At 43.6% G+C, this 25,336-nt stretch overlaps 1 protein-coding gene across 1 annotated transcript in view; it reads left to right on the top strand.

Moving 5' to 3' along the window:
- Window positions 1-25,336, top strand: part of FANCA (FA complementation group A) — a 63,498-nt gene that overhangs the window by 6,785 nt on the left and 31,377 nt on the right. The window contains exons 5-18 of the mRNA XM_069967894.1: window positions 6,409-6,504; window positions 6,826-6,899; window positions 8,359-8,468; window positions 10,331-10,413; window positions 10,490-10,523; window positions 11,053-11,119; window positions 11,433-11,545; window positions 14,356-14,432; window positions 14,537-14,678; window positions 14,858-14,991; window positions 16,206-16,316; window positions 21,199-21,294; window positions 21,384-21,443; window positions 25,040-25,128. Of these exons, the coding sequence (XP_069823995.1) occupies window positions 6,409-6,504; window positions 6,826-6,899; window positions 8,359-8,468; window positions 10,331-10,413; window positions 10,490-10,523; window positions 11,053-11,119; window positions 11,433-11,545; window positions 14,356-14,432; window positions 14,537-14,678; window positions 14,858-14,991; window positions 16,206-16,316; window positions 21,199-21,294; window positions 21,384-21,443; window positions 25,040-25,128 (1,286 nt within the window). The remainder of the gene's footprint in view (window positions 1-6,408; window positions 6,505-6,825; window positions 6,900-8,358; window positions 8,469-10,330; window positions 10,414-10,489; window positions 10,524-11,052; window positions 11,120-11,432; window positions 11,546-14,355; window positions 14,433-14,536; window positions 14,679-14,857; window positions 14,992-16,205; window positions 16,317-21,198; window positions 21,295-21,383; window positions 21,444-25,039; window positions 25,129-25,336) is intronic.

Raw genomic sequence — 25,336 nt, 5'->3', positions numbered from 1 at the left:
AGCTGGTCTTACTAGCCAAGTCTCTGAGTATTTTGAGCCGTCTCCCATCTTTCTAGCTGCTGCCGTTTCTGAGTTGCAAGTTTTTCTAAAAGCCAATCTATATCCAAGATAGGAAACTGCATTTCCCATCATGCAATGCTTCTGCCTGATGATAGCGATGTAGCAGAGCTGAGACAATGAAGGAGATGATGACAGTGTAGCAGAGCTGAGTTGGGGATGATGGCGTAGCAGAGCTGAGTTGGCAGTGACGGTGTAGCAGAGCTGAGTTGGGGGGAAGGGCGTAGCAGAGCTGAGTTGGCGGTGACTGCGTAGCAGAGCTGAGTTGGCGGTGACGGCGTAGCAGAGCTGAGTTGGGGATGACTGTAGCAGAGCTGAGTTGGGGATGACTGTAGCAGAGCTGAGTTGGGGATGACGGCGTAGCAGAGCTGAGTTGGGGATGACGGCGTAGCTGAGTTGGCGGTGACGGCGTAGCAGAGCTGAGTTGGGGGTGACGGCGTAGCAGAGCTGAGTTGGCGTTGACGGCGTAGCAGAGCTGAGTTGGCGTTGACGGCGTAGCAGAGCTGAGTTGGCGTTGACGGCGTAGCAGAGCTGAGTTGGCGTTGACGGCGTAGCAGAGCTGAGTTGGCGTTGACGGCGTAGCAGAGCTGAGTTGGCGTTGACGGCGTAGCAGAGCTGAGTTGGCGTTGACGGCGTAGCAGAGTTGAGTTGGCGCTGAGACGGCGTAGCAGAGCTGAGTTGGCGCTGAGACGGCGTAGCAGAGCTGAGTTGGCGGTGACGGCGTAGCAGAGCTGAGTTGGCGGTGACGGCGTAGCAGAGCTGAGTTGGCGGTGACGGCGTAGCAGAGCTGAGTTGGCGGTGACGGCGTAGCAGAGCTGAGTTGGCGGTGACGGCGTAGCAGAGCTGAGTTGGCGGTGACGGCGTAGCAGAGCTGAGTTGGCGGTGACGGCGTAGCAGAGCTGAGTTGGCGGTGACGGCGTAGCAGAGCTGAGTTGGAGGTGACGGCGTAGCAGAGCTGAGTTGGCGGTGACGGCGAAGCAGAGCTGAGTTGGCGGTGACGGCGGCGATTGCGGGGGGGCGGAGCTAGCCGCGGGCGATTGTGGGGGGGTGGGCGGAGCTAGCCGCGGGCGATTGCGGAGCTAGCCGCGGGCGATTGCGGGGGGCGGAGCTAGCCGCGGGCGATTGTGGGGGGCGGAGCTAGCCGCGGGCGATTGTGGGGGGCGGAGCTAGCCATGGGCGATTGCGGGGGGCGGAGCTAGCTGCGGGCGATTGCGGGGGGTGGAGCTAACCCTGGGCGATCGCTGGGGGATGGGGGGGCGGAGATTGCGGCTGGGGGGGGGGGGCTGAGCTGTGGGATGCCACGGGTGATGGGGGGGCGGTTGGTTGTGGGCCAGGGGGCTGTGTGCTGCGGGTGAGTGCTGCGGGTGAGGCTCTGGGCTGGGGGTGATCGGGTGGCTGCTGTTAGAGAGGGAGACAGTCACAGCTGCGCTGATCACTGTCTCCCTCTGTAACAGCAGCCACCGCATCAGTGTTCTCAGTCACTTCACTGTGCTTGGACTGAGGACACGTGATGCCGACACGGAGGGTGGGGGCCAGGAGCAGGGAGCGTGTCGGTGTGGACTGAGGTCTGATGATTCTATGCAATCCGTGGGGGTGAATGCAGCTGGATAACAGCAAAACTGTGCAGAATCCATAATAACTGTATATTGGAAAGATGGAAAGCTACGGGTGGGCAGCGTATTAATGCAAAAATAATTTTGGCGGGAATACCCCTTTAATCATGACAGATAGTGTAACAGATGGATACTTTTATACATCAAGCAAAAGTGTATCCATCTATACATCAAGCAAAAGTGTATCCATCTGTTACCCTATCTGTCATGATTAAGGGTGCTCTTGCACCGGAAACGCGTAGATGCTTGTGAGAAGTTGGTTGATGTGCCTTCGATTTTATGGGTCGTATAATAAAGAATTGAATTTTAACCTGCACACGCTGGTCCAGTGTATCATTCTAAAAAAATATGAAGTGTCATTTTATTGACTTAAATTCCAGTTAAAGAGGATGTACCACCAGGTACATCCTCTTTAATCTGAACCGACAGATCGAACAGCACCGTCACGGGGAAGCCGGTGCCGAAGCTGGTTCCTGTGCACGGCGCCGTTCTATGCACCGGAACCGGCTGGTGCTCAAGCACTGGAGGCCGGCCGAGCCGCCCCCAGTGGGAGGGAATTCCCTCCCCTCTATGACGCGGCTCCATTCATTCTAATGGAGCCGCGTCATACAGGGTAGGGAATTCCCTCCCACTGGGGGCGGCCGGGCCTACCTCCAGTGCTTAAGCACCAGCCTGTTCCGGTGCATAGAACGGCGCCGTGCTCGGGAATCGGGCCGCGGTCCAAAAAACGGACCGCGGCACCGGCTTCCACGTGACGCCGCCGTTCGATCCGTCGGTTCAGATTAAAGAGGCTGTACCTGGTGGTACATCCTCTTTAATATGGGTGTTTCCTTACAGGAGCCACCCCTTTGGCTGGGTCCTTCCCGGAGGGATGTCTGGCTAGTCCTGTGTTTCGAGACTCTTTGATGAGGCTCCACAGGCTCTTCTTTTGCATATTAATTTTTCCCAGGGGGCAATGCACCTAGGACTTTACTGCTTTGAGCGCTTTTGCTAGCAGCCGGCAGTGTTGTCGTTTGGCTGGTCTCCCTGAGATCAGCGATCTGTTTCTCTTATGATCAATAAAGTGTATGCATTGCTGGCCACTCAAACAGCTGTAGGCACTGGTGCACTGTGGCTCTGAGATGCTGTGCCAACATGATGGCATTGGCACTGGCCTCTAAGCCCCTGTTCATATAATATTAAACTGCTTGATGTTTACGCAGGGAAGCTCCTGACATATACCTCCTGTCGTCAGTCCCACTGTAGAGGCATTTACTGGATAACATTACCCATAAGAACAAATGGTGAAAAAAATGGTGTCCACTACCTCTCTCCAGTATTTTTGAATACTGGGGCATTTCCATAGCATATGTAAGTAGTCAGAGTTCTTACTACCACATTTGGGTCACTCGTCTGCTCTGGCCCGATTTTTGAAAAGCCAAGTGGGGTAAAAATGTAAGCAGTTAAAAATTGAACCAGTTGATGATTTTTGCTGCATGAGGACTTTTTTTTAGAGTTATAGGGCCAATGTCTTCCCATTTATGCTTATTACAAAGAGAATGAGCCATTAACGTATTGTCTAGGGCAGTGCTTCTCAAACTTTTTCTACTGGAGCCTCACCCAACAGACCAAGGCAATGCCCGCGCCTCACCAGAATGACCAAGAGGGAGCCTGGGCCTCACTACATGTGGTGAAAGTCCATTTAAAAGCTGAAAATAATGCCAGGGCTGCCTCTCACCTGTCTCTCAAGCTCTATATACTAATAAAGCAAGTACTAAATAAAATAATGTTGCTAAAATTGAGATTTTGCAAAAAACAAAAGGATGGTAAAGATCATAGTTAATTTTGTGAAAACTGGCTCCCCAGCCGGGCCTCACCAACAACTAGGGGGCGCCTCACTGGTGAGGCCCGCCTCACAGTTTGAGAAGCACTGGTCTAGGGCATGGGTCTCCAAACTGCGGCCCTCCAGCTGTTGTGAAACTACAACTCCCATCATGCCTGGACAGCTAAAGCTTTGGATCTGGTTGTCCAGGCATGATGGGAAATGTAGTTTTGCATCAGCTGGAGGGCCGCAGTTTGGAGACCCATGTCTAGGAGAACCCTATATATTTTCTTGAAATCCCCCTTTTTCCCACCATTCGAATAGCTAAGTGTGTGATATATTGTGAGTGTGAGAAAACTATAATATTCCAAGTGTCTTTTAGCATGAATGGCATGTAACTCTTGTTTATATGACAACCAATGTGAGGGTTTCAGGCCAAAAAGAATTAATCCGTCCATTCTTAAAGTGACACTGTCACCCACTTTTTGCATTAGGACTTCTCTACACAGGTGTAACAGGTAAATTTCACAGTTTTCACACCTTATTTTATATCATACGTCATGGTGCTTGTTCCAGTAAAAAATTATCTTTTATCATCTGTGGATTGTGCTACCTGGGTGGAGCTTCACAGGCACAGTGTCACTGTAGGCCTCACCTACAAAGCATAGGCCCCGCCCCCTCTACAGCCATTGTAACGGGCCAGCCTAAATGTCTAGGCCCCACCCCTCTAGGTCGGCCCACACTAATGGCTCCTGAGGGGGTGGGGCCTATGCGTCGATTATGCCACTGAGGGGCGGAGTCTACGGTGGCAGTGTGGAGCAGGGCTAAGTGGTGCTGCGTCTGTTAAGCCCCACCCAGGTAGCACAATCCGCAGATGATAAAAGATCACTTTTTAATGGAACAAGTGCCATGACGTATGATATAAAATAAGGTATGAAAACTGCAAAATTAACCCTTTACACCTGTGTAGAGAAGTCATAATGCAAAAAGAGGGTGACAGTGTCACTTTAAATAGATGGTTAGTGTACTTGATACCTAGACTATCCCAAAGCGAATGAATTTTATTAAGTTCTAAAAGGTTAAAATTCTCTCAAAGGGGAGAAATTGATGCTATTATTACCAGTTTTTTTTTGTTTTTTTTTAACCAAACCTTCTCTATAGGGTCCCATCTGCCACCTGTATGATTCCAAGAGTTCAAAGAGTTATACAGTAGAGCCTTGGATTACGAGCATAATCTGTTCCGGGATCATGCTTGTAATTCAAATCACAATTAAAGGGAACCTGTCACCCCCCCGTGCCGGGGTGACAGGCTCCGACCCCCCGTTAGAGCCCCTTATACTCACCTAATCCCGCCGGGTCCCGCTTCTGGATCCGGTCGGGTGATGAAGATCTCAGCCGCTGCAGCCCGGCGCGCGCGCTGAGAGATGAGTCCAACACCCATAGAGAATGACAGGAGAGTCCAGCGCTCCGTCATTCTCTATGAGCGTCGGACTCATCTCTCAGCGCGCGCGCCGGGCTGCAGCGGCTGAGATCTTCATCACCCGACCGGATCCAGAAGCGGGACCCGGCGGGATTAGGTGAGTATAGGGGGCTCTAACGGGGGGTCGAGAGCCTGTCACCCCGGCACGGGGGGGGGGGGGGGGGGGGGTGACAGGTTCCCTATTAAACCAAAGTAAATTTTCCCATAAAAAATCATTGAAATGCAGAAAATTGGTTCCACCCCCCCACCCCCCAAAATAATGTTTTTTTTTTATTTTGAATAACATGTGAAACAAATGAAACAAACATTTAGAAACAGCTGGATATGTGATATTATAAGTTGCTGTACAATATAGTAATCAGCATGTGGAGTATAATGTATAGTAAGGGCATAAACCTGAAAAAACTGCAGCAGTTATTAGATTCAGGATGGAACTGCAGATCCCCATAATGCAGTGGCGTAGTACAACAGGCTAGAATCACATAACATCAATGGGGTGGTTGGGGGGGGGGGGGTCCAGCATGGACCAACCAGGAAATGAGAATCACAGAGCTATGCAGGAGGACAGTGACAGAAACTTTTCTGTACAGCAGTGTGAGTGACTGAATGGAATTGCAGGCGCATTATAGCAGCAGTGTGTATAGCTGAGTGTAGGTTCAGGCAGATTATAGCAGAAATTGAGAGGATGGGAAACACAAGTGCTGACAGAGGCTGCAGGGAGCATGAAGGAATGAGCAGGTCAGATGTGGGCACAGTATAGCAGCACTCTGTCTGGGGAGAGAGGGGTTACAGCTATAAAGAGATTACCCTCCCCCCCACTGTCCTGTCCCCTGATGCAAGCCCCAGCCTGAAGTGGATCTGCTATGATTTGGAAGGTGAGGGAGATTTCCTGGGTCACAGTACAGGGCTGTAGACCACACTATGCAGACCATGCCCCTCCCCTGCTCCCCCTCCCACCCAGTACAGGGAGCTTTTAAACCAACTTAAAATTTTGAAAAACTGTAAGCTCTTCTTGCAAAATGCTCTCAATCCAAGTTACTCTTAAACTAAGATACCACTGGAGTTAAAATTTTCTATCCTTAAGTGGGATCACCCGTCAAGTAAATTCTTATTTCTCTTCATCTGAAAAAGCTTAGAACTATAAAAATAATATCTAAAATTCCCCCTCTCTCAACCAAATCTATAAATGGATTGTACCTACTGTGTTTCCCTGAAAATAAAAAATCCTCCTAAAACAAGACACCCCAACTAACCTAAAGTAAGGCAACGCCCAAAAATAAGGCACCCCTCCGAAAGTAAGGCAGTCTTAGGCTGAGTATGCATCCTCATTTATTGCTTATTTTCTCTACTGCCTAAGACGTGTTAAAAAATACTCCCTGTGCTGAAAACGGTGTCTTATTTTGGTTTAAAAGCTGCTTTTGTGATGTTTTCCTCATATATTTTTTTCATTTTTACAGGAAAAACTGTTGGGTTTTCTTAAGACACTAAAAGGACTTTTATCGGAAAACTGTTTTAGTCGCTCAGTTTTTTTAAAGCAGATATGGGAACAAGAGGTAAGCTTTACTTAAATAAAATAGTAGAGCTAAGATTAGTGGGTTAAAATAGTAGAGCTGATGATCGTAGTGGGTTATAACTTTAACAAAAAAAATGGATTCCTTGAGATAGAACTGATATTTTAAGCTATATATATTGTATATCTCCATGCATTTCTATGGAATTAGATTGCTGTGCTCCTGGGATATGCAGTCTTACACAATTGCAGGTGTTTTAACAAAAAGAAACAAATATACATAAAGAATGCTATAGGTGTTTACAGGGCAAGGAATTTCAGAGAAACGTCAAAATATTTAATAATTTTCATTTTTCTTGTGTAGCACCCGCCTCTGTTAGAAGTTGTATGGCACTTACAGAATTTGGACATTGTTGGACTTGAGGATTTATTAGAAGGGTAAGTGATACATGGTAACATACTGTACTAAACCTTTTAAAAGCCATAGCATAGATTTTTTTTGTAACTTTAATTTTCACATCACAAGATGGAGGAAATGGTTATTTCTTTATGTCCTCAAACAAAAATGTGTGGCAGGAGGGGAAGGATGGTTGGGTGGGTGTTTGAATAAATTAGTCCAGAGGGTGTCCCAGTCACCCCACAGTGTTCTCTCTGCATCTGGTCCCCAGTATTAACCACTTTTTTCTGTGACATCCTGTGACATTGACTGGCTCAGGTGGAACACCATTCTATAGTAGTTAGCCACAAACTTGACAAAAATGGCAGGTGATTGAGACCATGGCTGCCTTGTTACTGTGATGCAGCAGGCCCCTGGGGATCCAGAGATCAATTTGTATCTTGAATTATTAGGGTTATACATTCTGGCTGTGTGTTGATGTTTGCCTTTCTTGTGTTTTGTGGCCCATAGGTGCTATTTTCCCACAGACACATCAGAAGCTTAATTAGAATGTGGCTGTTTGTGATGCTCTGACCAGAAGTTCCTCATTGCATTGGTTCTAATTGAAGTTATGGTTAAAGGGGTTATCCAGTGCTGCAAAAACATGGCCACTTTCTTTCAGAGACAACACGACTAGAGATGAGCGAACCGGGTTCAGGTTCGAGTCGATCCGAACCCAAACGTTCGGTATTTGATTAGCTGGGGCTGCTGAACTTGGATAAAGCTCTAAGGTTGTCTGGAAAACATGGATACAGCCAATGACTATATCCATGTTTCCACATAGCCTTAGGGCTTTATCCAAGTTCAGCAGCCACCGCTAATCAAATGCTGAAAGTTCGGGTTTGGATCAACTCGAGCATGCTCGAGGTTCACTCATCTCTAAACACGACTCTTGTCTCCAGTTCAGGTGCGGTTTGCAATTAAGCTCCATTCACTTCAGTGGAAGGTTGGGTTCACATTAAGGAATTCACGCGGATAAACTCCGCAGAATTCCTCCGGCTGTACGTGCTCACGGACGCACTCTTTCCGCTGGCTCCATAGACACCATTCTATGATCCAGCTGATTCCGCATTCCGCCGAAAGAACGACATGTCAATTCTTTCGGTGGAATCAGCCGGCCCATAGAATGGTGTCTATGGGGCCGGTGGAAAGGAGCGTGTCCGTGAGCGCGTACAGCCGGCGGAATTCCGCTGAGTTTATCCGCGTGAATTCCTCAATCCACCCGAACTGAACAGCAAAACCCCACCCAAGCTGGAGACAAGAGAGGGGCTGTCTCTGGAAGAAAGTGGCCATGTTTTTGTAGCGCTGGATAACCCCTTTAAAGGACTCGCTGGGGTCTGGAGCTTCCTCCTACAGATAGCTGTAGATCCCTGTTTCCTCTTCTGTCTTTATCTAATGCTAGAATTTTCTGTGACTGATATTTTAACTACATATCTAATATTAGTGTTCTTCTATCTGTAGTTGTAAAGACCCTGGCTCTGCAGTGGACTGGTTTTGCAAGGAGTTGCAGTCACTTTTCCTGTACATGCAAAAGTCATGTGACATAGAGTTTTGCAAGCAGATAATATCCAGTAAGTCTGTAGTATGGATTTTCAAGAGTTGTTTCTGGTTATTGATCATACAACAAAAATACAATGACAGAAGGGAATTTTAATCTACATGGGCAGATAAATTTGTTAAAAAAACAATATATGTATATGTAAAGGAGCATCAGAACCCCATCGGACACCCAGCCCCCTACTAGCAGGTAAAATTTAATTAATATTCATTCATACAAAGATATTCAGTGTTAGTGTGTCCCATTTTTGATGCTGCTGCTCTTGTGGTGAAACATGTTGGTGGACATTGACAGAGTACTATATTTTAACATCCATGTGCTAGTGTCATTTTGGTGTTTAGAAAGACCTGCTGGTCTGGATGTGCAGTGCCTCAGGATGCAAGATAAAAAAACTGTATTAAGTAGGGAGTGTTTAGACGGGAGGTTGTTGGACACACGGAGTGCTTTTAAAGTTTTTGTTTGGTCCCACCAATGTGAATATCTGTGTTTACAAATGAATTAATAAATGACATGTTCCTTACTAATAGGCAGCTGGGTTTCTAGTAGTGCTCTCATATTCTTTAGATAAATTATATAGTGTCATTGCTACCGAGATACAGAGATTATAGTTGATAAGTAACAGACAATTTGAACCAAAACAAATTATTTTTTTTTAAAATAATACACTGTATAAGAATATAAAGTATGCAGAGGAAACGGGATCCTGCTCTGTAGAGTGCTGTCTGACAGTGCTAGATCAGAGCAGGAGATTCCTATTACACAAAGCGATTTTCTGTTTTCTTTGATTAACGACAATCACAAATGAGCGCTTTTGTGAAAGACTTGAAATCATTCACCATAATATAGGTAATGAAAGTTGTTAGTTACGATTGTAATTATGATCGCTGGTGTGCACTTTATACTATATAAATGAATTAAAGGGGTTGGCCACTTTATAGCAAAATAGTTCTGTCTTATGGACAGAAACACCACAGAGCAGGGCAGCCCAGCCTGGAGGAGGGTAGCCTGATTTTAGCTGAATGAGGTACACAGGGAGCTGCTGTGAGTATGTATAGTGAGTACAGTTACTAATATTATACACTGAACTATTTTACTATAAAGTGGCCAACCACTTTAACGATGTGTACATACACTGAACGTTTAGCTAACAATGATTTAATGATCAGCTGAAAATATGCGATCAACAACACACAAACGTTTTTTTCATTGGTCTGTTGATCGTTGACTGCATACACACGGGAAGATTATTGCCTAAATTGCAGCGATATAGTGGATTTTCGCACAGTAATCTTTCTGTGTAATAGGATCCTTAGATAGCCCCGGAGTTCCCGACACAAACGTTGGTGGCAGCAGAGGGGGTTGTGTCGCCAATTAATGCTGCCAATCAATGGAAGTAAATATGTAAATGAAGAGCCATACATTTATTTTAATAAAAAATTATTTATTTTTTAAATCTCTTGAGTACCTCTTACCTAACAATGAGTGATACAGTTCACTGATAAGTCTCCCAAAATCCCTATACAGTACTTGAATTTTTGTCTGATAGACCCCAGTTCATGAACAATTTTGGAGAAAGAATGCTCCCAGAAAGAATTTCCCTCTTCCAGTGTCATGTATGTGGCAAGCCGTATAGACTATTTTGTGTATGGCTGTGAGGTTAAACAGTTTATTCATCTCTATAACACAGATAATTAAGATGTAAGGGTGATAAGTGAACTGTTGTGGGAGCATGGTACTAGATTCTTTTGACTCCAAACATGTAACATCAAGCAATAACAACACCCAACAGAAATGAACTGTTAAATTACTTTTCCTTTTTTTATGAACCTATGGGCCACATGTGTAATTCCTCTAAAACTTTATGCTTATCCACAGGTTTCTTGACTGTGCTAATTGAAAATGCTTTCAGTAAGGCATCTACATCTGGAAAGAGTTCTGAATGTCCTAAACTTAAGGAGGTAAGTGAAAACACAGGCATAAGTTGTTGTACTTATACTTATGATCTGTTCTAACCCCATTTTTTTTCTATTTTAGATCTCCCTTTCCATATTGGATAAAATGCTTACCTGTAAGTGAGAATCTATATACTATTGTGTCATGGTCACTTTTCTGTGGGGCAGGCAGCCACTGTAAGCAGAAGAGACAAGCAAGATGAGGGACAGGAGTTTAATGCCTGAGATGCATTGAGCATTAATGTAATAAGCATCCAATCTTCTGTTTTATAGCCCAGAGCTGCATTTACAATTCAGCAGGCTTTAGGTCTGAATTTTATGTTAGCCTAAAGGGGTATAACTGTAATAACAAATTATCCCATCCAACGAACTTGTTATAACTCCATTCATAATCTGTGGAATTAAAAGATATAGTCTCATAGATCTTAGTCAACTCTTCCATTCAAACAGGGGCAAAGGACCATCCTTCTAGGAATCAGTGGGTCTTAGTGGTCAGTCCACAATTGATCTAGCAGTTATAACTTATTACATGAATACTATATCTATTGGAAAATTATGCCATAAGTGAACAGTTGGTAGCATCTTTTTAATGCTCTATAAGAATATGTTTAATGTACCGTAATGGATGGTGTTTTGTTTTTTCAGGGTTTCTTGATTTCATCCCTGAAGCCCAAAATGTTGATTCTTACAAGCCGGGAGTAGAACAGAACTGGTATGTAAGGGCTGTTATATTGAGTTGCATTACTCTTTATCAGTTTTTATTACTGTAAAGAATCACTTTAGTGTGGTAGCACCCAGTTTTTTATAAATAAATAATCCCATTGGGACTGGCAGACCTTTGGTGAGGGGTTGCTGCGGTTGGGAGCAAGAATCTATGAAGATCCCCTGGAGAAGAGAGGCTTCAGATGTATCTAACAGCTTCTTAGCCTCTCTGGTTTATTGCATGTTTGCTAATAAGGGAATACTGAGTTAATATTGGACAACTGTTTTCTTAATATGAATCTAATCTGTCTGTTTATTCACAGGTTAATGGCTTATAACGCGTCTAGATACAGAGCTCGTGTAATTCCAGAACTACTGGAGAATTTCTTTACCCATACATTAAGCCAGGTACTCATCTTCAAGCCAAAGCTAAAAGGTAACATACATGTATTTATGACACTTTTGTCATATGGGACTGTAATGCATCAGGTTATACTTTTTTCAGATTATGGTAAAGATTTTTTTAAGTCTCTTTACTTCAATACATATTTTTCTGTTTTGACTTTCAACATGTTTCACATCATGTTTCAGGATGTAGCTCAGATTTCATATCTACATTAAGCTTTCTTCTGTACTGATTGTCACCCTCTGCTGAATATGATTGTCAATTTCCATGCTAATTCAAGTGTTGATTTGGTTTATATTAACTACAATAGCACTGACTACCAATGCCACAATCACCAGCTGCTATTAACTGATCATTCGCACCAGCTAATTAACCATTTAAATGCTGCTAATAAGGAATCCCTGGTGGTCTAGTCGGGCTATCTGCTTCTCACAATGTGATCGTGAGAAGTTGATACTTGCAGCCCTTAGTAATCGAGCGTAGATAACATTGATCAATGCAGTACATATGTATGCAGTACCATGTTTGCAGTACATCATTGTATTGGAGCCCCCTGTGGCAGACTACAAATTAGTGTTCAGAATTTTTTTTTTCATAAATAAAAAATCCCTTCCTATATTAATAGTTTAAATTGCCCTTTTTTCCTATTTTATTAATAAAAAGATACATTTGCTATTATTGTGTGCAGATTTGCCTGAGCTATAGAATTATCACATTCCTGATCTTGCATGGTAAATGACATATGCGCAAAAACTCGCCAAACCACAAAGTTGCTGATTCTTCGTCATGTTACATGCAGAAAAATTTGTGATCAAAGTGATTAAAAAGTCGGATACAAAAAAAAAACTAAAGCAGAAAAATGACACTTCATATAGCCTCATGGATGAAAAAAATAAACGCATCATAAGGATCGTAATAGAGGGATTTTGAACAGATTTATTTTTTTAAAGTCCTAGGGGGAGATTTATCAAACTGGTGTAAAGTAGAATTGTTTTAGTTGCCCCTAACAACCAATCACATTCCACCCATCATTTTTGATAGCATCTGTGAGGAATTATCTGATTGGTTGCTAGGGGCAACTAAGACAATTCTACTTTACACCAGTTTGATAAATCCCCTCCTTAGTTTTTTAAAAGCAGTAAAATAATTGGCCTATTATTGTAATCGTACCGACTTGGGGAAGATAGATAAATTAAGTGTTTCATTACAAAGTACAGTTGGTGTTGCAAGAACAAGACTTCATATGGGTCTGTAGGTAAAAATAAAAGCACTGAGGAAAAAACAGTAGTAAGAAAACAAAAATTGTCTTAGTCATTAAAGGGGTATTCCTCATTCAAACATAACTTTTCATCTGTTGCTGCTGTTTTTGGTGAAACTAACAATTTATTCCATAATAGTTATTATCTATTCAATCTCCTTCTCCCAGTTCTGAGCTGCTGCTTTCTGCTGAAGACACAAAAAACTGTGTGAGCTTTTTTCTTTGTCTCCCCCTCCTTTCCAAGATGGTTGATGTAAACAAGTCAGGTTGCTGATGAACTCACTGTGATTAATCCTCTCAGCATTAAAGAGTTGCTACAAAGTTGCAGATAGGCACTTGCTTATATCAGCCGGTCTCAGAAGGCAGGGGGGGGGGGGGGAGAGAACAGCTCTCTCATTTTTTTTTTGTGTCTTCAGCAGACAGCAACAGCTCATAACTAGGGGTGACATGTCCTCTTTGTTCTCATAAACCCCATATATCAAATATATCCACGATTCTATCATACTATGAAAGTGGTGGGTTTTGAGAACAAGGACTCCAGGTCATTTTATGATTTACCTGCAGCACACAGCATTCTAAGTCTTATGTAATTCCTTTTGGCATGTACATACTACTATGACCTGAAATTTCACTGAATGCCATGTGTTATTTATTAAGTTATTGTGTTACTCATTAACTACTATTTTAAATATTTTCATATTTTACTTCCTTTCTACAGTAGGGCGCACAAAGTACAGGACATTGAAATGCAGATCTATAAACACAAGTGACAGTAGTTTTCTCATGCGTTACTATATGCTGAATGGCCACTTTATTTGAGGCATCCATTTAGTTTAGGGTGTTGGACCCTTCTTGGCTTTGGAACTGCAGCAATTCGTTGTGGCATAAATCACAGTAGGCATTAAAATGTCGCTGCAGCAATGTTGGCCCTTGTGGGTTGGATTACTTCTCCTAAATGCTGCAATCTAGTTGCCAGCACCGACACGTTGAACCAGTAATGTCCTATCTACAGTCTCAGCTATTGATACCTGTTGCAATGTATTTATTACTCTATACTGCTCCTTCAAAATTTTGGCCCTTCCATCAATATGGTCACAGTGTTGATTCATCTGATCAGGCAATATTTTTTGTAATAGATTGTTATGCTCTTTGGAAAAATGGAGTTTCGCCTTTCTGTTTATCTTGGGACTGGAACTGGTTGTTGGCTGTTGTAGCCTATTGGTGCTGAGAGGGGATGAGTTGTGTGTTTAGGCCTGTTGGAGCAAGGACTGTAGCTGTCAGCACACACAGCATCTACAATTCTGACATCCTTCTCTGATCCCTTTTCTGATGGGTGAGATTCCAGCTTATCTCCATCCTTCTCATTCACATCTGAACTATTGGCTGAATGAAATGTTCATGTGTATGGGAAAGAGAGCGGTTAGCAGAACAAACATTGAGCCATCTTTAGAATATCTAAATAAAGGAATCCAGGACAGTCTACATTATCTTTTGGTACTCTTTGAACAACCATTACACCCCTGTACATCTGTTTATCTCTGTGTTATATGTACTTTTTGCTTTGCTCTTGTTCTGCACACAGTATCTGATGCCATACGATTACAGGGAGGTTGGAGTTTTGTGAAGACTTGCCCACTGCTAACAGCCTTGTATCGGAAGGTGAGTTTGGTTATAGATTTCCCTTAAGATTTCAGACATAAGCTTTAGTGATAGAACACTGTCTTTTCTTGGGACCTTGAATTAAAACTACTTTTTCCCCCCAGTTGTTTGTTTTACTCAGCGCTGAAAAACTGTCTTCCTGCATACAGAGGGTTTTGGATACACAGGAGGTCAATTGGCACCATGTATTAGCTTGTGTTTCATGCGTGGTTGTTTGCCAGCCTGAAGCTCAACAATTAGTGAAAGGTGAGGATGTAGTACAATATAAGAAACTGTACAGATAGATACTGTGTGCCTCCTTGTGGTGGATCAGTGTTGCTGCAGCCTAAATGTGTCATTTGTTATTCTGTATGTATTCTGGTGTTTATCCTTCTGTGATAAAAGCTACTTGAAATAAGTTCCTTATTAGTCTTGTCCGTCTTTAGATCTTTTGAGCCATCTCCTGTCTCAAGCCTTTCAGACCTATGAGCTGGAATATTTAATCACAGCTTTCCTTGTGGCCAGACAAGCTGCATTGGAAGGACCTGCCGCATTTATGTCATACACAGAATGGTTCAAGGTAGGAATACCTTTGGTTCTCTATCTAGTCAAGTTGGTGGCAAACAGTACTGACAGTATTAGGCTGCATTCCCACGTTCCGTGATCCTGATGGATCACAGACGTGGAATGCATGTACCGGAGTCCCCCTGCGCCCAGACAGCATTTGTAATTAGATGCTGGGAGCGGGGGAGACTGTATTCATAAGCACCGCGCTGTAGTAACACCACCACGAGGCCGATTCATTACAGCGCGGCGCTTATGAATACAGTCTCCCCCGCTCCCAGCATCTAATTACAGATGCTGTCCGGGCGTGGGTGGACTCCGGTACTTGCATTCCACGTCTGTGATCCGGAACGTGGGAATGCAGCCTTAGTTTCCATAGTTGTCATCACCCAACTTTTCCAAACTATTGCATGTTTAATCAGCATAAGTATGCATGATGTAAGAAATGTCCCATGATTGCTGCATACCTAGACACATTTATAATTCTGTAATCTGTAAAGTTATAAACAAGGGCAAAACACCTAGCACTGTGTATAATGTATTTAGGTTTAAAAGAAATTGCCTTAAATGTATTATAATACTGGAGAAGACAAAAATGCCAGTCTACAAGTCCGATAAAAAAAAATATTATACAAAGGTTCTCAGGGACAAATTTGGCAAATTTACACAATAATGTATAAGTGCTTCTTGGTATCCTGTTTTTTATGTATTGGACCGTTTTCTCTTTATTACCACATTACTTTTCAGGGTGAATTTTTTTAAAGTGAATGTATTGCCTAAATTTCTTTTTACTTATTAGATTCAGGTACTGGAACATGGTCTTTTTTCCCAAATGTTTTCTGATGGCAAGGGCCGAGTTGTGAGCAGGAGCTATTTTGTGTATCTGTGTTATCTATATACTGGTGCCACCTGTCACTGTACTACCCAAATAAATTATACATAGTGCTAGGTGTTTTGCCCTTCTGGTTTGTACAACTGGGTCCCTCCATATTCACCAAAGCAGCAGTGGGTTTTCTGTTCCAGCTTTCTATTGTGGTAACCCCTATGTGGCCAGCTCCAGTGGATTACTGTTTTATAATATATAAAGGCTGCGTGACATTTCTTAGAAAGCTTTGATGGCAACCTTATAAAATGTAATTCCTCTTTTCCTGAAACACCTATACATGGTAAAGAAGAGGACATATATAAGTAGAAGCCTTTGTGAGACTGACTAAAGTTTCTTCCTTTTAGTGTACATTTGGCACTGCCAGTTCATACCAGAACACCACCAAGAAGTCACTGGTTTTTCTCTTGAAATTCCTTTCTGATTTGGTCCCATATGAAACGCCACAGTACTTAAAGGTCAGTGTTTCTGTACTATTTTACATAGAAAGTTTGTGCAGTGTGTTCCTTTAAATGGGTTGTAAGAGATTAGTTAATAGGTTCTACTTTTTGTCAAGCAAACTGCACCACTCTTGTCCATGAGCGGTGTTTGGAGTTACAGCCCAACTCCATTGACACCTATGCAGAACAGAGTGCATTTGCAAAAGTAGACCCAATCTCACATCAGGCCTGTTCAACTTTGTAAATCTGGGAGGCTCACAAATGCTACAAGGGGGGTATCTTTATTAAAACAGACCCACAACCTAAGTCTCAAATCTCTGCCCTCATTACCAAGATTGTGGACCTTGACAAACTCCATAAGAGAATGCTGGCAGCAGCAATAGGAGTTGAACTGCACGTCAAGCTGAGAGATCTCACATTCTCTAAAGCGATGGCTGCAGTTGTTCACTGCAAGAAACCCGGGAAAAACCTCACTTTAGCCCTCCGTTTACAATGGCCCACTCTTTCATCCCTCATATTAGCTCTCACTGTGTTCGGATTTGTTCCGCGCCTATTGTAAGTCTCTGTATGTCCTGTCTCTTTAAGCCTACCCCATCCTCATCACATCCTGAGGATATTACTTCAGTAATTGCTTCCTACATCCCTGCATCAGGCCTTCCCTCCCTCCCAGTAGATGACATCTCTTCCCTTGAAGCCCCAATTACCCCTACTGAGTGGGAATGGGCTATTAAGTCTCACCCTCCCTTATACCAAACGCTTGCTACACTTCTCTGAGATCACTTTCTCTACGCTTTAAACTCTTCCAGATTTCTTCCAGAGCTTTGCTCCCATGTGATTCCCTTCAGGCCCACATCACTGTTATCCCTAAGGAGAGATAGGACGCCTCCCTATGTCGGAGCTACTGTTCCATATCCCTCCTGTCTACCATTCTCAAATTACTAATAAGAATTATCACCGCCATTATGAAAACTCTCCTTAAAAACGTGATCCATCTCGACCAAGTCAGCTTTATGCTACCCGTGAGACGAGGGACAACATGACCAGGGCCATCACCTATCTCATCCATGCCTGCAATGTTACTCTCCACCGACAAAGAAAAGGCATTTGACAGCAGGGCTGTGGAGTTGGAACTAGTTTTAGCTGGGCTCGAGTTGTAAAAAATGTTTCAACTCCAGCTTTTTAAAAAATGTTTATTTTTATAATTCAGCTTTCATATGAATTTTATAAATGTAACTATGTTGCTGTAGGAGTAGGTTTTATAGCTCCAAGAGATGGCTTTAAGTGCTCTAAAAGATACCATTTTGTAAGTGCGAATGGCCTTACAGCATATTGTATCTCGGTGGTAGTAAAGTATCTTGTTTCAAAGCCCCTCCACTTGTGAAAGAAAATTTTTGTTTGCTTATCCTTATGCTTTAAAACCTCCACTAGAGTAAATGTTTGACACAATCTATAAGTTGCAAATTAGTTGGATGGGAAGAGAGCCATTGCTTTAGCAAACTCTCTTTGGCAAATGTTACTATAGAATTGACTATGGGAGGCAAATCATTATATTGTCTTTGGCCCTTCTGCAGAAGCTGGTCTTTCGAAGCGTCTCATAAGGTCCCAGAGGTTTATCGTAAATACTGACTTTGCTGGTCAAGTCAGACACCTGAGACCAAAAGGCTAAAACAGAGGGGCAGGACCAAATACAGTGAAATAAATCTGCCTCGGAAGTTGCACATTTAGGACATGCAGTCATCCTATGAGGGTGGCTTGTTGAGGAATGTACAGTAAAGACATATATTGCGGAATGGAAAAGTTTTAATTATGTTTCCCGCCAGGATCCATTTTTCACATGTACCCTAAAGTCTCTGTGTAGCCCTTTTTTAAAGCATGTTCGAATGCATTTGGGCCATTCAACCAGACCTTCCATTTATTTCCTAATCGCTTAGGCTTAGAGAAAACACCTTGCTGGCTAAAAAGCTCCTTATTTATAGCAACCAGAAAAACCCTTTCTCACATACATTTAGTTTCCTCTATATACTAGTAATCTAGTCCTCCATCCTTCCCCGCTATTCCCAGTCTTGCTGAACCCAGCTTTTTCTCCAGGGGTTGAAGATCTTTCATAGGTGGTCCAGGATAGGTAATTTTAGGGCACAACATTTTCTCCAAAACCCATCTTGGCTCCATCTCTGCCCTTAAGGACCCAAGAGACCCTGTCCCTTGGGGTTTTAGAGAATGGAGAAGATATATTGCTTCCTTTTCTCCCTCCCTTCTTCTTGTCATTTTTCTTGCGCTCTCACTACACTTGAGTCCCTGTGCATCAGCTCAGGACTAGTGATGTCACGATACCAGAATTTTGAGTTCGATACCGATACCAACTTTTTTTTTTCAATGCTCGATACCAATTCGATACTTAAAAAATTATATTTAAGAAAAAAAACAAAAAAAAACATAAGAATAGAAATGACCCCCCCCCCCCTCCCCCAGGTTCAGGTCAGTACGAACCAATTTATGTTCCCTAATTTTATTACTTTAAAAATAAAGTCCCCATTATTTAAAATAAATAAAAACTTGCCCAACTCTGCCTCACTTTTTTTATCTCTCCGCCTGTCTGGCTGGGGGGTGAGGGGGCATTTTTTGCGCTGTGATCTGTAGTTTTATTTAGTACCATCTTTTTATGTGGTACTGAATTGGGTGGTTTCTGCACTTGCTCGGTTTACCGTGCTTGATCAGGAAGGTGACAGGTAGTATGGACAATAACACTTCAGCTGCCAGGGATGGGGATTGTAGTCATGTAACACACAACTGCTATCAGGTGGGAGGATGGGGGTTGTAGTCATGTAACAGACACCAGCCAGCAGGGGGGATGATGGGGGTTGTAGCCATATAACACACCAGCCAGCAGGGGGGATGATGGGGGTTGTAGCCATATAACACACACCAGCCAGCAGGGGGGATGATGGGGGTTGTAGCCATATAACACACACCAGCCAGCAGGGGGGATGATGGGGGTTGTAGCCATATAACACACACCAGCCAGCAGGGGGGATGATGGGGGTTGTAGCCATATAACACACACCAGCCAGCAGGGGGGATGATGGGGGTTGTAGCCATATAACACACACCAGCCAGCAGGGGGGATGATGGGGGTTGTAGCCATATAACACACCAGCCAGCAGGGGGGATGATGGGGGTTGTAGCCATATAACACACACCAGCCAGCAGGGGGGATGATGGGGGTTGTAGCCATATAACACACACCAGCCAGCAGGGGGGATGATGGGGGTTGTAGCCATATAACAGACACCAGCCAGCAGGGGGGATGATGGGGGTTGTAGCCATATAACAGACACCAGCCAGCAGGGGGGATGATGGGGGTTGTAGCCATATAACACACCAGCCAGCAGTGGGGATGATGGGGGTTGTAGCCATATAACACACCAGCCAGCAGGGGGGATGATGGGGGTTGTAGCCATATAACACACCAGTCAGCAGGGGGGATGATGGGGGCTGTAGTTTTACTATTCCTGGTGTCAGGGCATGCTTACCGGTGACCTGGCTTTGTCTGTGATCTGCAGGTTACAGCCCCCCTCTCCCTCCCAGTCAGAGTCAGGCCGACTGTAAACCCCCCACATTGTGTCTGCTCCGGAGTCTCCTGCCGGCCCCGGCCTCCCGCCTCCTCACACTCCTGCCGTCCCCACCACCTCATAGTCCGGTGCAGATGTAGTGGCTGTATCTCCTGCCGACCCCTGCTCCAGCCTTCTCCTCTCCCGGACACCGCTCTCCCTCTCCAGCCCGTGACCCTGCTCTGCCCACAGTCATTAGCAGCGGGGGTCTACTACACACAGTAGCCGACCCCCCTGTATATGGAGCGGGCTCAGGAGGGGGGTAATGCCGCTGTCAGTGTGACAGCGGCATCTATATAGTTACATAGCCGGCACTAGCAATAGCTATGTGCCGGCTATTTGAATTTGGCGCCGACGGGGGAAGAGGGTGCGCGCTGAGGAGGTGACAGGTGGGAGCAGGGGGCGGCACACAGAGAACACGGCGGGCGCTCACATAGCCACCAGCCGTGTTCTCTGCGCTATACTTTATGTTAAACTGCATAATAGCGCAGTTTAACATAAAGTTTCGATACCAGGAAATCCTGGTATCGAACTGTTTTTCGGCCCGGAATATCGATAGTAGTATCGATATTTCGGTGCATCGTGCAACACTACTCAGGACCCCTGTGCCACTCCCTCTACGCCATGTTGTGCTTTCCACCAGATCAACCAAGCCCTCCATTAACTGTCTACTTGGGAGACTGATTTAGGCTCCTCCTCATAAGCAGCACAGGTAACCCAGGTGTTCACACTTGCGCACTCCTTCTCTATTTTATCTTGTCTGCAAGAAGAAGCCTACAAGGTGGTATTGCTTTCCCACATGCATCCACAGAATTTCTATGGAGGTGTACACTGCCGTGGAATGGTGGAAAAGTGGGAACTCTTCTACACACATTTTAGAGTTATCAGTTTTATCCTGTCTGGAAGGAGGTTTGGTGCTTAACCTCCACATTTACGGATCACCAAATACCCCTTTCTCTGACCTTCTTCCTCCTACACATTGCGGAAAATCCCCATCATTGCGGAAAATCCCCATCAAAGTGTATCGCCACTCTGTAGTCAACAGTCATCTGGTCAATGCCGCTAGAGCTTGTATTCTGGCCTCTTGGAGGTGCCCGGACCCTCCCTCGATATCTATGTGGCTTCCTAAGATCTTATTTATGTTCAGATATATTGTTTATTACTATAGTCATGTCATGCTATCTTTGTTACTATTGACGCCACTGTTGGCGTTTGTTATAGTTTGTATAAAAATGTTATAAAATTATTGACCTTATTTTATTATTTCTTACATTCCTTTTAAATTCTTACAGGTGCACATCCTTCATGCACCATATGTGGCAGCAAAATTCCGTCCCCTGTTGATGGAGTACATCACTTTGGCTAAGACCCAGCTTTCAGACATGAAGGTGAGTGTTCTGGAAAAAATTTCAGTAGGGAGCTGGCTATTTGGACTTTTAACTTTTGCAATTTGTCTGCGTTTTGTTTGTGTTTTTAGGTTTCTATTGAAGACATGGGCTTGTATGAAGACCTTTCAGTGAGTTGTGCCAAACATCAGGTATGAGACTGCAGTATGGCTTACCTAGACTTCTGGATGATAAAATGCTTAGTTATTTGGGTAGTGGGGTTACAATTGCTGTTATTATTAACCCTCTTAAAACACATTGTCTAGCATTACATTATATTGATTTTTCCATATGCAAGTTATCACTAGTGACCAGCAGGACTGTTGTGGGATTTGCTTTCAGAACTGAAATTTTCTAAGATACCTTCTATAGTTTATATAAAAAAAAAATTAAATAATAAAAAAAAACACAATATTGGTATTGCCCATCCACAACATCCAAAATCAAGGTATTTATTCTTCACGGTGAACATGTAAGAAGAATGGGGGAGGGAGCAATAAAAACTGCAGCATGCACACTGTTTTTTTCTTAAAATTTGCTATTGTCAAAATCATGTTGATCTGCAGAAGAAAGTCACCACGTCATTTGTGCTGCATGGTGAAGCTGCTTAGTGGGGTTTAACCTTCACAGGACCGGGCCGATTTCAATTTTTGCATTTTAGTTTTTTCCTACTTGTGCTTAAAAGACCATAGCACTTGCATTTTTTCACCTAGAAACCCACATGAGCCCTTATTTTTTGCGCCACTAATTGTACTTTGCAATGACAGGCTGATTTTTTTTCATAAAGTACACTGCAAAACCAGGAAAAAATTAAATATGTGGTGAAATTGTTTTTACGCCGATCACCCTGGGGTAAAACTGTCTGGTTATATATGTTCCTCAAGTTGTTACGATTACAACAATATATAACATGTATAACGTTTATTTTATTTGATGGCTTTTTAAAAATTCAAACCATTGTTAACAAATATATGTTCCTTAAAATCGCTCTGTTACCATGCTTATAGCGCTTTTATCCTTTGGTCTATGGGGCAGTGTGAGGTGTCACTTTTTGCGCCATGATGTAATCTTTCTATCGGTACCTTGATTGCGCATATGCAACTTTTTGATTGCTTTTTATTACAATTTTTCTGGATTTGATGCAACCAAAAATGTGCAATTTTGCACTTTGGGATTACGCCATTTACCGTGCGAGATTAGGAATGTGATAAATTAATATTTTGGGCGATTACGCACGCGGCGATATAGAACATGTTTATTTTTATTTATAAGGCTGGGTTTACATATATAAGTTGGCGTCAGTTGCAGTTTTTCTCTAAAAACTGACCACAACTGATGTCACAACTGATGCCAAAAATGCATCAGTTGTCATCAGTTTTCCTATCCTTTTTTTTCATTAAAAACCATCAGTTGCCATCAGTTGTCACACTTTGCGCTCATCAGTTGTAATTTTTTCCCCCTATGTTTTTCTGTCATTTTCAATGGGATTTTAAGGTCCTCGCAGCGTGATGACAATACGCTGCGAGGACCTTGACAACTGATGAGCGCAAAGTCTGACAACTGATGGGTATAGTGGCAGCCCCCCAGACATCAGTGCACACAGGGGGGCTATATACTAATGGTGGGGAGCGCACGGGGGGCTATATACCAATGGTGGGACCTTACATGGAGGGACTATTTACTACTGGGGGAGCCACAGGGGGGCTATTTACTACTGGGGGAGCCACAAGGGGCTATTTACTATTGGGGGAGCCACAGGGGGGCTATATAATAATGGAGGGAGCTCACATGGGGGGGCTATCTACTATTTGGGGAGCCACAGGGGGGCTATACACTACTGGGGAGCCACAGGGGGGCTATGTACTACTGGGGGAGCAACAGGGGGGCTATATATCACTGTATGCTGGCAGGGCACGCCTCCTTGGCTGAACGCCGCAAGCCAGAGCCGGACGGGGCGTATATGCATGCGTTATGCCCGGCGAGGCATCCGGCGCTCTATTTTTTTTAATAGGTGCGGCAGGACGCTGCAAGATGCGTCCTAATGCACCCACGGTCTGGCGATGCGGCGGGCACTATTTCCCCGCCGCATGTTTTGAACTTTCCCATTGAAAACAATGGGATCAGTTCAATGATGCGTTTCCCTCCGGCGATTTTCTCCTGCGCCGGAGGGAAACGCCGCCGCACCGCCGGACAAATGTAAACCCGGCCTAACATGGGAAAAGGGGGGTGATTCAAACTTTATTAGGGGAGGCGATTTTTATTAATAATAACACTTTATTTTTCTTTTTTTACACTGACCCAGGTCAGATGCGGGGATCGCTCCTCCACGACAACGTCGCGGGGATGCGATCCCCCCCACTAGACACCAAGAAGTGGGGAAATCTAGTATTCAGATACAGCTGCATCTGAATACTTATTTAGCGGGCACGGCAATCGGACCATGCCCGCTAATAGCTGCGGTCCCAGGCTACAAGCGGCACCCAGGACCGCGGCGGTTCAGAGCTCTGAACTCCCCTAGCGACAGCTGGACGTACGGGTACGTCTAGGGGTTAATTTCTATGCCTGGAAAGGGGGTGAATAAAAAATAACATGTACTTGAATGTCTGCCTGTCATCAGTACTATACTGCTCTGGCCCCTGTTGTGCAGCTGCTTTCTGGTTTGGGGATGAGATGTAGCACTGTAGCCAATCCGTGGCTGTAGTGGTGTCCCGTCTCAGCTGCTGGTTTTAGGGGTTCACTTTTTACATATAATTTTACATAGGATAGTTGTTTTTTTTTCGGGGGAATGCAGTTTTTTGTCTCTTTTTGTTTTATACTATATATGCTATTCTTCTTGTGGTAAAAAATACCACTATAGTTTTATTCTCTGGATCAGTACTATTACTGTGATACCAAATTTATAAAACTACCATGGAAACCCATCAGCAGCCTGTGACCATGTCGCTGGACTGCCAATGGTCTAGATCTGTTACATGCTGCAATGATTTGACAGTGGCATGTAATGGGTTAAACTGCCAGCCCAGCCTAAGTGCACTATTACACACACATGTTTTCGTGCAAAAAATTCTTATATCGTCCAAACTTAAGTGATGATTTCTCTGTGTGTATGCAGGCAGTGAGCAAATCGCTAACAAAAATCTGTTCATATGTCGTTGATCGCATCTTTTGAGCTGACCATAAAGTCATTTTTAGGCTTGGTTCACACTACGTTTTTCACTCGTTTTATTTTCATCCATTTTCACAAAAAAAGGTTGGAAAGCTGATGCATTTGTGTGCATCTGTTTTAATCCGTTTTTTCTATTGACTTCCATTGTAAAAAAAAAAAGATCAAAATGTGGCAGACCACGTTTTTGTGTACGTGAAAAAAATGGATGCATTTTGACCTTTTTTTTTTTTTTTAGAATAAATGTCAATGGAAAAAAAGGATTAAAACAGATGCACACAAATGCATCCGTTTTTCCATCCTTTTTTTTTTGTAAACACGTAGGAAAAAAACGGATTGCAAAAATGTAGTGTGAACCGAATCTGAATTGTTACCTAATCATTTAGTTTGTAACTACGATCATTTGTATGCTAGAGTATATGAATTCAGGTTGTTTCCAAAGCGCTTGTTTGCAATCGTTGTTAATCAGGCAAAACTAAAAATCGCTTTGTCAAATAGGACCCTATAGCTCCCTAATGACCTCTGGAACAACACTAATCAGTTAAACAAGGCTTAATGTGTCTGTAATGTGTGTTGTCTTTGCAGGCACAACCTCAGGCCCAACAAGATGTACAGAAAGCTGTTCAGATATTTGAAAATACAGGCAAAATCCCGGCCAGTGTCATGGAGGCCAGGTAAGGTGGAACTTGTTATTTATGTATTCTGTTGGGCAGATATTCTTGTGTTTGACAAAATAGATTTTTTATTTGATTGCTAGACTTGATTTATAGTCATCTCATTTTATTTAACAGAATCTCTACATCTTATAAATAATGTCATTACTCCTCCTTCCTTGTAAAGTCACCTGTGATGTTTTAATCTGTGTTTTTGCATTTTACCTTT

The sequence above is a fragment of the Dendropsophus ebraccatus genome, chromosome 4 (genome assembly GCF_027789765.1).
Source record: "Dendropsophus ebraccatus isolate aDenEbr1 chromosome 4, aDenEbr1.pat, whole genome shotgun sequence".
Classification (NCBI taxonomy): Eukaryota; Metazoa; Chordata; class Amphibia; order Anura; family Hylidae; genus Dendropsophus; species Dendropsophus ebraccatus.
The sequence above is the reverse complement of the archived record's forward strand: the minus strand, read 5'-3'. Positions and strand labels throughout refer to the sequence as shown.